Below are 15,215 nucleotides of genomic sequence, written 5' to 3'. Positions count from 1 at the left end.
TGAACGTTAGCTGTTGTCTCCGACATATTAATGTTGAAGCTGTTGGTGCAGTTGGCACTGTTCTAATTCAAATAATGAATTTGTATTGGGAATAGTATTTTTATCCAATTAGACAACTATAGTGCTTTTGCTTTAAAAACAACAACAACAAAAAAATCTGATAATTTAAAACAAATGTAAATAAATTATATTTTCATTTTGACTGTAAAAATCTCACGATTCTTTGGACTGTGCTGTAGTGCAAAGCGTCTAAGATATTTTTCTACAAATACAATATATTCAAAATGTATTCTAGAGATCGACCGTTATGTTTTATTTATGAGTGAAAGATACTGATATTTCACTAAGCTACGATGGCTGATAAGCTCTTGATGATATTTTTAGGGCAGATTTTTCTAATTTTCTTCAAAATTATTTGAAAGCAGAACTTGGTAACCTTAGCGATGCACTGTCAAAGAACAGATACAAAAGCGTTTATTTGTCTTCTTTTTTACTTTGGTCTAACCCAGGTAATATAATGACATGCAAAACGTAAACTTGAACATGATCAATACAATAAAAGAGCCAAGGTTTCTCAGGATAGTTGTCTTCGTCATGCTGAATATTTAAATATCTCTAATGCATAGAGTTGTTGTTAAAGTCCAAGCTGTAAACTAATTAAACTATTCAAATATGCTGAACGTGCTGAAAAAATTGTGCTTTGTGTGCACCTCAGTGACTTGATTAACAGTTAACGTTTTGTAAGTTCCTGGTTACTGTGTAATGGAGAGAGTAGGCTGTGAGTAAAGGTCGGGGTGCCTGGGGTGCCTAGTGTGCCTGGTGCTGTCAAAGCGTCCCTCAGAGTCGGTCAACTGTTGTCCTGAGTCGTGTGCTATGGAATGAATGGAAGTATTAGTATTATAAAAGGGAGTGTATACAGAGCCGAAATTGCATGGATTTTTTGTGCCGCGGCTCCTGAAACTGCTGGGCTATTTGACCGCGCCGGGTTAGACCGCGCCGGGTTAAGGTTATGGTTAGGGTTAGCCATGGCCATGCCGCGGCTCCTGAAACTGCTGGGCTCTTTGACCGCGCCGCGGCTCTGCAGCCACGGCCATTATAAAAAGGGAGTGTACAGAGCCGCGGCGCGCGGCCGAAACTCCATGGGTTTTTTGTGCCGCGGCTACTGAAACTGCTGGGCTATTTGACTACGCAGGGTTAGGCCGCGCCGGGTTAAGGTTAGGGTTAGGGTTAGGGCTAGCCATGAGGCTATATGGCCGTGCCGCGGCTCCTGAAACTGCTGGGCTATTTGACCGCGCCGCGGCTCTGCAGCCATGGCCTTATAAAAATGGCATTGTTGTGATTGAATGCATGTCAGTTTCTTAGTCGTAAAGAAAACTCCTAAATTAAGTTGTTGATGATGGTGTTAATGATTGATCCTTTATGTTTCAATAATCTGGGTGGTCAATGTTTGGCAGTTTTTCTTAATTTTCTCCTAAGAACGTATCTGAAATCACTTTTAAACTTTGCATAATGTGAGAAGATTGTGGGTCAGGGGTTTGTGTGTTTGCGCACCAATCTGACGGTCAACGGTTTGATCCCAACAGATGTTTTCTCCTTGAGCAAGACATTTCACCCACAATGTCTGTAGGAATGACCCAGCACTTATAAAATCTCTTTCCTGGACTCTGTTTTCTCTCATGTTGTCATCAGCCCTCTTTGGGAAGTTAACTATGGGCAGTGGTCATTACAAGGGAGTTTAGTGCCTCGAGTCCTCGACCAATGCCTGAATTGTGTGTGCCAAAATGTGACCACTGACTGGCTGTCGTTTCTGTGATATCTCTTCATATTTGATATCACAGAAATATACACAAGTTAACTTCAATTTGACTCTGCTAATCTCAAGTCGCTTGTATCGCAGCGCTACAATAAGGTGCGACTAAGCTTAAATGTATATAATTTAATCAATTTGTGGCCATTATAATTCATTTTCAAAATAATCTGCTGTATTTAATGGTAGGCAGGATAATTCTTAATCTTCTCACAGGAATATTTACAGGTTCAAACACCTTCTCCAGGGCAGCTGTGACTACAGAAGTACCTTACCATCATACGCTGTAGGGCTTCGAGAGGCTTGTCAAGCTTGTGAATGCAATACAACAGCTGCAGTCGACTAAAGACATCCCCCAGGCACAGATTCATGAATATAAGAATTTGCCTTGTGCACAAATATGTACACCGAGAAGTAAAGAGCATTTTCATGTGTGAAGAGGCTGATTAAACAGGACAATTCACCCCAAAACTTCAGCCAACCCACTCTAAGCCTGTTGTGCATAGAAATCCTTTATAATGATAATAACATTTTTTAGGCATTCATCACTGCGGCTGTGGCACAGGAAGCAGATGCTTCATACTAAAAAGCACAAATTCCGGTCAACATTGTAGAGCGAGTGCTTTATACTCATAAGAAATAGTCGTATGAGCTTGGTACTTTGAACATGTAGTAATCGTGCTCTGTCCACAGCAGTACTCTGAATCTGAGCCTGTGGGCTTTGATGTGGTCTCTCTCACGTATGCACGTCTCACTATGCTCAACAGCCCAGCTGGGCTGTGTCTGTAAAACAAACCTGGCTTTTCCAGCTGCCTACGGTGTGGGATTAGAGTCGGCAGGTCAGCAGCCATGGACGGGGGCCAAATAAACCAGCCCAGATCTGTTTAATGCCACAAATCCACCTCTCGTTTAAAGTTTATAACCGCATGTAATTGGCTTGCACACAGTTTTATCTACTGCCACAGCCCCGAGTGGAGTTACAGATTACGGTGGCATTTCTAACCACGGCACAGGGAGCAGGACAGATTTGAGTTAGTGACAAGAAGCTGTGAAAACCAAGAAGAATTGTCCTGCGGCGTACATTAGCGGCTAATACACTGAAGGCAGTGTCCCACAGCGCCCGGCTCAGGCTGAGTAAACAAAGATGGTGGAAATAACAGCAGGCTCTACACAACAAACTGAAACGGCTTGTTTTTCTAAGAATACTTGCAAAAAATAACAGTAGACTTGTACACAATGGATATCCAAACATCTGTCTGGGAATTAAACCGTTTAGGACAAGTATTAGTTATCATTACACAGATGATCCATTCTTAAACTTGTATTAAAACTATAACATTGATATAATTATTTAACCTTTTCCTTTGTATCAACACTACTAGTATTTAGGCATGTAATGATTTATTGTGCTTTTTGAAGGTTACGATTGCATTGTACATGTGTCTCGAGCTGTCTCGATGTGAGTTTGAGAGCTGAACGCTAAAAAAACGACATAACTGCACCGCAGCCACGTCCTGACAGTCCACGTGGCGGCGCTGCATCTCGGCGCTGTCATTCGGACAAACGCATGTCCTCATTCATACTTTTGTGCACACAACATGCTTGACGTGACTTTGACAATGCGCTGAGTCAGAAACTATTCTCTGCACTTCAAACTTCCTCCTGTGTTTGTGTGAGGAGAGCAGAGCACTGAGCAAGAGACTCACAGAGGGACTGAGAACTGCCCAGGACAAAGCGCTGCACGGACAAAGCAGACGGAGGTCAACAGCGTGTGAGTGTTTCCAACAAGTAAATATAACATTTCACCAAAACGCTGTAAAGACTCAAACACTTGTTTATGTAGTAAAGAATCTCACACGTGGAATATGGTAAGCACAGGTTAAATGTATCAAGTAGTTCAACTCGTATAAAGAAGATTTGGCCTAAATGGTGCTAAAATAAGATGAGCAAATTGACCTCATTCCGCCCCGCCCACTTTTTCCTCCTTGGATCAGCTCTTTCATTGTAATTCTTCTTCCAATCCAGCGGAAACTACATTGGTTTAAATGGCGGATGAGGGAAGTCTTGCCGCTAAAATATGCTATAAAGTACTTTGATTTGTGTAAAATATCACGTGACTAACAAGTCCACAATGCAGCAATTCCCTGGGCGGCCCGAAGACTACTTTTTAGTCTGTGTAGAACTTACTCTCTCAGAAAGAAAGATTACGTTTTATGGCGGCGCCCAGACGGGCCTCTGAAATAATGTGAATATTAAGCCCGAATATGAAATATATCGTCACCAAAGTGGGAATGATGACATGGAAACGTTCATTATTTTAAGAATCTTAGGTCCTGAATCGTGACACCCCTAATTGTTATTCCATTGAAACTGGTTTAGGTTCACACAAAAAGTGATTGGACAATCAAATGAAACACTAAAATGATAACTATTGTATATAACTAATGTATTATCATTATCATTTTTTTTTTTTCAAGATTTCAATATAATCTTGTTGACCATATATTGGCCATCTTTTTATCATTCAGGCAGTTATTGTTCTGATTCTAGTGGCTAACTGTACTACAGGAGTGCAATATGCCTTCTGTTGTACTTAATAATGATAATCTTGATAATCCGAAGTATGTTCTATACTTGATGGAATCAAAATGGTTGCATTGAAGAATATAATCTGATAAATTAAAGAAAATGTCTTATCTTTTATTAGTATAATGTATCTTTCAAGAGTTTCATTCTGCCGCCTTCCGGCCAAATGTCACATTTGTGCAATACTTTTAACATCATAATGTTATTAGTAAGAATCTCTGATTTACACCATGATTGACTAAATATATTGATGCAAGTGTCAAATGTATAATCTACATTCTACAATAACGTTTGATCTTTTATTTCCACATGTTTTGCAGAACGGCTCAAAAGTAAATGTGATATTCAAGTGTGGACGTGACGTTTCATGTCATATTCAGAGCTAGAACTGCACTGTCATTCTACGCCTGCTACTTCTATTTAAACAGAGACACTGTCTATGAAATGAAAGGGTATGTTATGTAACATGTTTGTGCTGTTCAGCCTTCAGGTTTAGATTATTACTGGCTGAATCACAGGTTCTGGAAATTTCCATGAGTTTCAAAGCCCGACCACACACAGACAGAGGTGATGCAGATCAATACTAAGTCAATAAGGCTCAAATGGAATCGTCTCCGAGGAAACTACGACACAAAATGCTTAACAATGACCATTTAACAAAGGGAAATGTTTCCGAAGGTTTATAGAGAATTACATAAGGGTTTATGGAGAATTTAGAATGTAGAATTGAGCGTTGCCTGGAAATGGCAACTGGGATGACAGTGCTATTCTATTGTTAGAGATGCACTAGAGAGGGGTTGGAAATAGTGATCAAAATGATATGTAAAGAAAATGAAATATATTTTTATTATCATAATTACGGTATTTATATTGATATTGTGGCAATCCATCAAATTTCAATTCAATTTTTTTTAACTTTCAAAACAAATAAAATTGCTTTCAATATTAATTTCCCAAACATAAATAGGCAGTTCTTTAACTCACAGTCTAATTTCTTCCTCCAAAGTCTGAACTCTGCTCAGACTGAACTATTTCTTCTTATCTCTTCACATTAGTTTGTTATTGAACACAATGCTCTATATTTTAATTTAGCATATTTAATAATGTCATTAATAATGGGCTGTTTGAACTGGTAAATTCATCAATAGATAGTTAGTTCAGCACAACAGAAAAGTAGGCCAAACTCTTGAGTGAGCGCAGTGCCTCCTACATGGTTTTACAGAGCGCTGCGTTGTCTTTGACACTGGACGCCTACAGTCAGTGACCTCAAGGCAGACAAACAATGCATTTGACCATTTACCAGTCCTCCTACTCTACAACAAACACACACACGTTATTGTCCTGAAGGATTTGGGGAATTTATTAATAAGTTATGATTTTTAGGAAATGACACACAAATCTGTAGCTTTAGTCATTGAGATCGGGTCATATGAAATCATCAATTATTAGTCAATCCTGTCAGTAAAAACATGTGGTTTGGAGCAGAAGTCAGAGTTTGGAGGAAGAAAATGTAATATTTGTGTTAAATGGCAGAAATTGTCTGAGTCTAAAAGTCTGTATAGTCAATGTTTATGAAATCATTACTGAAAGCCATACAATCTAATAGAAAATAGAGATTGATCAACATGAGAATTATTATTTTTAGCCCAGTGGTACTAAGAGGTACTAAGAGGTACTAAGAGGTACTAAGAGGTACTAAGAGGTACTAAGAGGTACTAAGAGGTACTAAGAGGTACTAAGAGGTACTAAGAGGTACTAAGAGGTACTAAGATATGTCATATGTGCAATTGCTGTTGGAATTCATGTGCAATTCATGTGCAATTACTGTGAAATTCATGTGCAATCTATGTGCTGTCGTGACACATATTATGTGCAATTACTGTCGGGATCACATGCAATGGTATTTATTTATTTATTTGTCTATGGGAGTTTTTATTTATTTATAGGAGATCTTCTACTGAAAGTGTTTTTCAGACTTCCTATAAGTGATCTGTTCTTCTGTATCTACCTCTGTATCTACCTGCGTTGCACCAATGAAATTTCCCCATGTGGGACAATAAAGGAATATCTCTTATCTTATCTTAAGAGGTACTAAGAAGTCGATCAAAATTACTGCATGTCGTACTGCAACTTTCCCACCAAAAAGATCTGCCATTCAAGACAAGTCTGAGCTCTGCCCCAGAACACATACTGCCACAACATTGGCTGTAGACGTCTTAATGAACTTATCTTTGATGATTAGATGAATCTGGATTAGAATTGGATGAATTACCCTCAAAGCAATTTCCCCAAATCAAGTACAAAAAGTTAGGTACTATGAAAATGTCTTAGTTGCTGATTAACTCTTTTTTTTTGTAGGCCGTGGCTGCAGAGCCGCGATGCGTTCAAATGGCCCAGCAGTTTCAGGAGCCGCGGCAGTGCCATATAGCCTCATGGCTAACCTTTAACCCTAACCTTTAACCCCAACCCTAACCCGGTCTAAAACGGCGTGGTCAAATAGCACAGCAGTTTCAGGAGCCGCGGCACAAAATATCATGGCAGTTTCGTCCGCGCGCCGCGGCTCTGTAGACACTCCCTTTTTTGTATTGTTTTTCCATTTTCAAAATGATTGTTCTTTGTATAACTAATAACAGCTTCCTCAGAGCAGAAGAGATAACAAGTCTGTTCCCCAAAGATGAGCTTATTCATTTCAGTCTGACAGCGCAGGCCGGGCAGGAGCGGCAAAATAGGCCACCGCCATGTTCAAGGGCAGAGACTGGCTTCACAACATTTTTCATCTCTCCCTTCATGTCTGTATTTTTACCTCACGTGTGCGTTCTCCTGCTGCCTGTGGCTCTTTTAATCCACCATACTCTGTTTTTCATCTAATGATGTTTATATCTTCATTCCCATAGGACTGTGACCTGAGGTAAACACCAGGATGTTTGTGCCTGTTGCTTTGCCTGATTGCAAAACAATGGACAAGTGAAACTAATGCATTTGTCAGATCACTGATAGAGAACATTACTGAGCATTCGGTCAAATGGCAGTTTTGGATAAATATCTAAAGAAAATAATCTGGCAAATATTGTGAAAAACTATCCCATTTAAGTAATAATTACATTTGTATATTCAAATAGCTTTTTGGTTAAATTTGAATAGAAATTGCAGCTCTATGAGAGACTGTGCTTTTGAGCTTTTTGTGTTTGCTTCCTAACAAAATTTTAGTTGTATCCAATCTTTTATTTGTACAAGTTGAAATTTCTTAAAACTATCAAATGAAACGCATCATGTAACATTGGTGGAGCCGATGCCTCCTAACTGCCGTGTCATCTTTTAGCTGAGCTCTGAGGAGTGAGGGGTTCATCATGAAGAAGCACACCATCAGCCAATTAATAAGCTCAGCTTAAATCACCTAAACATTTAACACTCCTACAGATATTTTCAGTCCCATAGGATGTCAGCAGTGCTTGTGTTTACGATAGAAGCGGCTAACGTTGCTAAGTGGTGCCTGCATTGTGACTTCTTATAGTAAAAAACGGTACAAGTAAGAAAACGTACACGTCAGGCTTACGTGGCTTCTGAATGTAGCTAAAGGTACTTCTAATATCTTAAGTATTGGCCAAACCTTACTGATTTGAGTAGAAATGTAAAACAGCCCCTCAAATAAGTATTTTTTCTATTATAGGCTTAAGCTTTCTGTTCTTTGAGGACATTTTGAGGAGTTATATTATTATTATTCCGGGTTGACTGCTGTAGCAGGTTTGTTGATGCCCTGCACACAACACTACGCCCATGTGCTCTCTCTGGGTCATCATGGGTAAAACGTCTCAAAGCTAGTTCTGTGCTCAAACACACATCACATGTGTGCTCATGCATTCCCCAGCGTTCGCTCTCTCAGTGGGGAAGAGTTCAGAGTTCAACAAGTTCATTTTGTTTGAAGATCTTGCCCGCTCTTTGACCATCGTATGTTTAGTGAGAACCTGACGTAAAAGAAAGGCAAATATCAGTTTACTAAAGACATGGTTAGCCAAACATTACAGGATACCATTCGACATGAACTCTGCTCTTTATAAGTCAAGTAGAGTTTAATATGTGATATGTAATATATCACATATGTAATATGTGTGCATCAAAGTGTTTTCTGATTGGCAAGGGGTCGTGCAAAAATAAAAGTTAATGGATTCGATGTTAGATTGTGGTCGTCTCCTTGGTCTTTCTCTACCAGAATATCTGACGGGGCTGTAACATGATGCAAGTGAGATGAAAGTCACTGTATAATTCATGACCTATTGTGAATATTTTATCATCTTTTGCTCTGTTGGAACCTGAGATATTTGGCAAAAAAAGCTTTTTCAGATACAAATGGGCTTTTTGGGCATTTTTTGGATGGTAAAATGTTTTCTTTTAAATTTAGAATTTGATCTGGAACAGGGAGTATCCATAGCATTTAAAAGTGCTGTAACTGAAGATTTTTGTTGAAGTGGTGCATTCTACTCTGTTTGCAATTGTCCAAATGTATTGCTCACTTGCATAAGGCATTTTGAGCACCCCAAGTATTCACCGCAATGACTTTGTACTTTGTTCTTTTCACATCTTTCAGAGAAGGCCAGCGAGTTTTGGCGTGACTATAAAGCTAACAACAATTAGCACGCCAACAGTGCACTTCCTGAGGATCACAATTATCAGGAAGTCTACTATTAGATGTAGAACAAGTTCTGTGGTCTCATTCAGACCCTAAGAGTTACTTATACAATATCTCCCCTGGAGCAAAACAGAATTGACTAATGTCGGTGTAATCCCTCAAGAATTGACAAATACATAAAAACATTCCTGTTACTTAAATTGTTGCAATTCTCCTATGGAATCCTGCTAGCCCTAAAGCAGCAGTCTGCGCTGATAACCTTTTTGACTTTGACTCGTTTCCATCTCAAACATTTCTCAGGTTTCTCCGTTTCCATGTGAACAGTGCACTGTATTGTTGAACACAAAGCTGCCCACCATGACAGTAGGATTAGAACACACTGGGTAAACCTCCTAGAGGTTCTTTTCAGGCATTTCCATTACAGTCCGAGGCCTTTTAGGGTTGGTTTTCATACAAGGCAAAGCGCTTGGAGAAAACTAAGTAGCCCAATCTGTTGTGTCATTGTGTTGGCTGTCTGCTAGTCTGCCAAGAATCAAGCACCAGAAATAAGAAGTAAACTGATTCACTGGCGTGCAATGCAGGGATTTCCTCTCACTTTTGTCTTGGGATTTCATTTTATTTGTCTGAATGTTTACATTATGAGCTAAAAATGTTAGCATTGGAATTAAGTCAGTCTATGGTCCCAAAAACATGAATAGAGCTCATTGTGCTGAATGACCCTTGACCACAGCCTTCACATGAACACACCCTCTAATGGATGATCAAGGAACATGTACAGACATGTCTGGTACACTTGAGCTAAGAAAACAACTGCTATAGCATGTTGTATTGTTTTATTTGTATTTACTCATTTAGTTTATGTTGCTGTAGATTTCTATACATCACTAAACGTCTTTAGGAACTTCATTTCGTCATTATTAACTGCGTCACGCTATCAAAATCACCCACTACTGATCTGATTTGACATTTTCTTTTATTCTTCCAGCTAAAAAGAATCCTGCTAGAGGATTAGCGGACCGTCAATGAGGAACTACCGGCTCATCTTTTGCCACAACCTGAAGCAGCCCTAGATGTTTTACCCTTTCACTGGTGTGGGGAGGAGCGGCTAGGACACACTTTAACTGCTACACGGTAAGGACACTTTCACATGCACTTTGTGTTGTGGAAACGGAACATATTTGAGGCTTCACAGACTGCAGTTCCTCAGTCTATTTTGATGATGGTTGGAACATGAAACCGGATGTAATGTCATGATACAAGCATAACAGAGGCTGTTACTAAGCAATAGTAAAGTTTGGGTAAAGAGCGGTGCATATTTTCAAGCAAATTATCAATTGCAATTTGTTAACAAAAAGTCTTTGTTAAACAGGACTTTGCATTGTGTATCAATCTGAACCAAACATTTGTTATAGATTAATAACATCATAATCTAAACTGTCACAGAAATTCTAACTAATATTGTAGAACTTCCCTCTTCATGGCTCTGAAGTGACGTGACTTGTTGCAACTGCCTTCTTGAGGACAGAAGTGGAGATGGGCTTCAACATACGGTGATGTCTTCAAAATGGCAACCGCAACAAACGAGTCACGTGACTTAAATCCCGTTGAGGTGAAAAAATCATTTCATTACCGGTTCAAACTGTAGGCAGGAGTATGATTTTTGTTATGTTTGATCCTTCACCTTCTGGGTAGCGACAATCAGGTGTCGCTTGACTGTGCCGAGCCCTGTGTGAATATATTTTAATAGTTAGCGTGCCTTAAAATGCTAGCGTTATTGTTGCTAAGCCTGTATCCTTTTTTATCCTTTTCTTTTGATAGACGTCAGTCCTCGGCGGGGTTGTGGTGAGGAGGAGGAGCGGGCCATGAGGAAGGGCGTGTCTCCGTTGCCAGGCGACGAAGGTGGGAGCTCGGGCAACCCCACCCGAGTTTTCGGCGTCCCGTTAGAGGAGGTGACGCGCGCGCACACCATCGGCGGACACCAGGTCCCAGCGCTGGTCAAACACATCGTAGACTACATCGAGGAGCACGGTGAGAAACACGCCTCTCACAACACGGACAGAGCCGAGATGAACATTCACACACCATTGTACATTACTGACACAGACTCATTTGTTTCCTGTGAATATTGTGTGCATCATTGCTTATTTTTCTCCCACATGGGCTAAAAACGAGCTGAACAATGATTTACATAACACAAGAAGCTGAAAGTGTAGTTTGTTAGCATAAAAAGGTAGTTAAAGCTTGACTATTTATGAGTTCAATTGAAGCATGAATAAGTGACTAGGCTTTCTAGATGAATCATTACACGAGACACTGCAGGTCAACTGGACATTTATTTAGTGCTATCAATTTGAAGTTTACGTACTCAAATCTAAGAAAAAAAAATATATAGTGCGTTTTTCATCTTTCATATATAAAAAAGACAAGTTAATGACTTTCAAGGATAAAAAACATGATCACTTTACACGTATTAGCTTCTTAAATCCATTGTGTAGGTCATGTGTGACCTGGCAGCGTTACATCACACTAACACCAAATATGTCTCACTCATTGGTGCGATGAGATGAAGCAGACGGCTCCAGTCCATGCTCCACTGGTCCTCCTCATTACATAAGCCCTCCATCAGCCACAGAGTGTCTAATGAACACACCGGGGCTCAGCTGTGAGGAGCAGAACACACACACACTTTGGGTTCTATACTGCACAACCCCAAACACACACACGCTCGTACACAAATACTGTGCATTAGATGGTTGGGATGGACGGCTCATTTCACTCATCTCTGAGGCTGAATGTTGAGTAACTTGTGTCTGAGCTCAAAATAAACATTGTTCACAAAAAGACAACACAAATGACTGTGAATCGACCAGTTTGTTACATTTTGAGTAACAGCCATCAGGACTTACTTTGATAATACACCACACGTTACTCACAAGTCTATTACAATTTTGTAACACATGGTTGATGTATTGCATGTGATATTCTGTGGGATTTTTAAAATATATTTTTTAAGAATTAATACATTTTAACAATAGTATTTCTTTGTCAAACCACAACTGCATGATTCGGCTATTCTTACTTTCCCCAGTGGACCTTCCTCTACATTCCTGGCCATTATTTCAGACAAAACAGGAAACATTTGACTAAGAGGACAAAGAGCTTGATAAAACCAGATTCAAACATGGCAGCGAGTCTTTTATTTTTGTCTAGGTTGAGTAAGCTGTCTATTCGGAGACCCTGGACTGCTGGAAGTGTGTGTGTGTGTGTTTGTGTGTTGTGAGCTCTTATGAGGGCGCTGCAGCCGGGATACAAATGACTGAGGCAGAGAAAAGCACATATCTCCTGAGAAACCCACGTTACATAAGGAGTCACTGTGAAATCATGTAAACAAAAGGCATAATGAAGCCATCCTCAGTATGAACAAGACAATGTCATGTTGAGATGACAAGACTAAAGGATGAAGTCAGGCAAGGTTATGATAGAGGAATGTCAGGTGTCACCTCTGATAAAGGGTTGGATTTACATCATGTCAAATGTGGGCGTGGAACTAAACCAGTGACATTTTTGTCATTGTGGCTCCTTCCTGGAAAATATCCTAATGGTTTGTTAAGATAAGATAAGATATTCCTTTATTGTCCCACATGGGGAAATTTCATTGGTGCAACGCAGGTAGATACAGAGGTAGATACAGAAGAACAGATCACTTATAGGAAGTCTGAAAAACACTTTCAGTAGAAGATCTCCTATAAATAAATAAAAACTCCCATAGACAAATGAATAAATAAATACCATTGCATGTGATCCCGACAGTAATTGCACATGAATATGTGTCTCGACAGCACATAGATTGCACATGAATTTCACAGTAATTGCACATATGACAGAATTGCACATCAGTATTAGGTTAGGTCAGTATTGCGACGGGATAACGTGGCGATCTCCGGGTAAGACGACTGTTCTCTGCAGTTTCATGAGTTCCTCCTTTGTGTAAACGCGGTACGGCGCCGGCCGGGGGGCGGGGCCGGAGCCGGGGGACTCAGAGCCAAGACACATCGCAACGACACGACGAAAACACTCAATCCAGCCGAATAAAGTCAAAACAAGTTAATTTAAAGCGATTCCAGCACGTGTCCCGATCGTTCATGAAGTTCCTCTTTCATATAAACGTGTATATAAACGTGTACCGACGACACGCCGTACTTTAGCGCGGCCGGAGGGCGCGGGGGGGGCTGGTGGGCTCACTCGGAGCTAGCTCACGTCACAACAACACAACGAAAAACGCTCAAATCCAGCCGAAAAAAGTCAAAAACAGTTGAATTAAAAAACTATTCCAGCGCGTGTCCCTATCGTACAGTAAAATAGAAAAAATATACTAACTATATTTACAAAATATAGGAGATAAAGCACAATAAGTGTGGGAAAGAAGAGAGAGCGTTTACACTGGGCTGCCAGCTGTACCAGCGCCTTATGATGTAAAAAAAAAAAAAAAAACACAGCCAGTCTTTACTACACTAAACAGAACAGTAACACTTTATTTGTTTGTTAGCAAACACAAGCTCTATGGGATCACTCAATCCAGATTTGTCCATCCATCTGTGTGAACTAAATGTTTGAATGCATTTATTTGTAGTTGGTAGTTGTGGTAATAGTGTTATAAACCATATAAAAAGCCCAAGTACGTAGCTTTTCAGCCAAATTGATACGTTTTATTATTTTTCGTTGCAATAAAAACATCTATCACCACAGAATGTTCCGGAGTAGTATGGTTTTAGCTTTCTATTTCCATGGAATTTTGTAGTTGACGTGCCACATCCAGAGCGGGGCATACTGTTATTTTAAGTCATCTCTTAAAAGTGACTCACCATGTGTTTAAAATATGCACACAACTTAATAACAAGATAATATAAAATAAATCACACCACAAATAATTTACGACCACAGTCCATAGAAACAATATATGAGAGAGACAAAAAATGAAAAATATGCAAAAGGAAACAAAATGAACTAATATGAACAAAAACAAGGAGTGCATGACTCGACTCTCAGCGTGTTCAAAATCTGACAATGAAGTGCGCTGTAAAATGAGACTTCTTCAGCGTTCCAAAATCCTTCCTGACGTCTTTCCTTTGTGCTCGGTGTGGTCAGGTGATCTGGACGTAGAGGGCGTGTTCCTGGTGAACGGTAACGCGGAGCGTGTGGACTGGCTTCGTCAGAGGTACGACAGCGGCGAGGAGGTGCAGCTGCAGAGGGAGGCTGACCTGGCCGCAGCCGTGTCCCTGCTCCGGCTCTTCCTCCAGGAGCTGCCCGAACCCGTCATCCCCACCGCCGTCCAGACACACATCCTGCAGCTGCACCAAGGTGGGCCCACGGCAACTACTCACACAATTTTTTTCACCCCAGTTTTTTTACTCACAAAATAATACAAAACAAATTGATTTATGTGGGTGACTAAATGCGTGGGTACAATGCCTAACCTTTATTTAACCAGGTAAAAAAAAAACTTGGTGAGACCATAACCTTTCCCCCCCCCCAACAATGGGCCAAAGTGAAAAGCAAAACATTTAAATTAGTTCAGGAAAATGTCATTAAGGTGATTTCTTATCTTCTATGAGTGACATTCTAATATCATCAATTAGTTTTTCATTACCACAGACTGGTTATGACCATAAATGAAGGCTTGGTGGTATCACAAAAAATGTGTCTCACTGTTCTCCTCATCCAATAGTTTTTGATGAGTTGCTTTTTTTTTCATATTAAAAACAAGTAAAAATAACTTTCAACATGAATTCCCTGAACATAAACAATGCAGACGTTTAATCATTGTCATTTAACACAATAATAGTCCAATTTCCTCCTCCAAAGTCTGATTTCGGTTCAAAATCCCATACTTTTACTGACAGAGGATTGGCTGTGGACCTCAGGATTAAAAAGACCAGAGCAGATCATTGACCGTTAGAACTAAATGGATCTCGATCTCATAAAATCTGATTAAATGCACCACCCTACGATGAATACACGCAAAATGTAGTTGCCTTTCTCATTTTATTCTTATTGTTTTTTATTTCACAATGAAGTTGGCTCTATTTTTCTTTTTTTTTTTTAAGTAAATGCCCCAGTTACATTTTCCCTTCTGCCCTGGCCTAGATGAAACCACACTTGACCTCCTCTGACCCCAGTGCTCTTTTGCTTCTGTTGTCC

The 15,215-nt window shown here is 39.9% G+C and overlaps 1 protein-coding gene across 5 annotated transcripts in view; it reads left to right on the top strand.

The window, feature by feature from the left end:
• The window catches only part of fam13b (family with sequence similarity 13 member B), a 60,282-nt gene that overhangs the window by 1,257 nt on the left and 43,810 nt on the right, over positions 1 to 15,215 (top strand). For 4 of the 5 annotated variants that reach the window (XM_072435263.1, XM_072435272.1, XM_072435280.1 and 1 more), the window contains exons 2-4: positions 10,003 to 10,148; positions 10,836 to 11,045; positions 14,163 to 14,375. In XM_072435263.1, the coding sequence (XP_072291364.1) occupies positions 10,880 to 11,045; positions 14,163 to 14,375 (379 nt within the window). In that variant the 5' untranslated portion in view covers positions 10,003 to 10,148; positions 10,836 to 10,879. Of the gene's footprint in view, positions 1 to 3,492; positions 3,579 to 10,002; positions 10,149 to 10,835; positions 11,046 to 14,162; positions 14,376 to 15,215 lie in introns of all 5 variants that reach the window. The other variant, XM_072435255.1, reaches the window with a different exon arrangement.

This window comes from Eucyclogobius newberryi, unplaced genomic scaffold (genome assembly GCF_026437365.1).
Source record: "Eucyclogobius newberryi isolate DKJ021-1_F unplaced genomic scaffold, fEucNew1.0.hap1 SCAF_11, whole genome shotgun sequence".
Classification (NCBI taxonomy): Eukaryota; Metazoa; Chordata; class Actinopteri; order Gobiiformes; family Gobiidae; genus Eucyclogobius; species Eucyclogobius newberryi.
The sequence above is the reverse complement of the archived record's forward strand: the minus strand, read 5'-3'. Positions and strand labels throughout refer to the sequence as shown.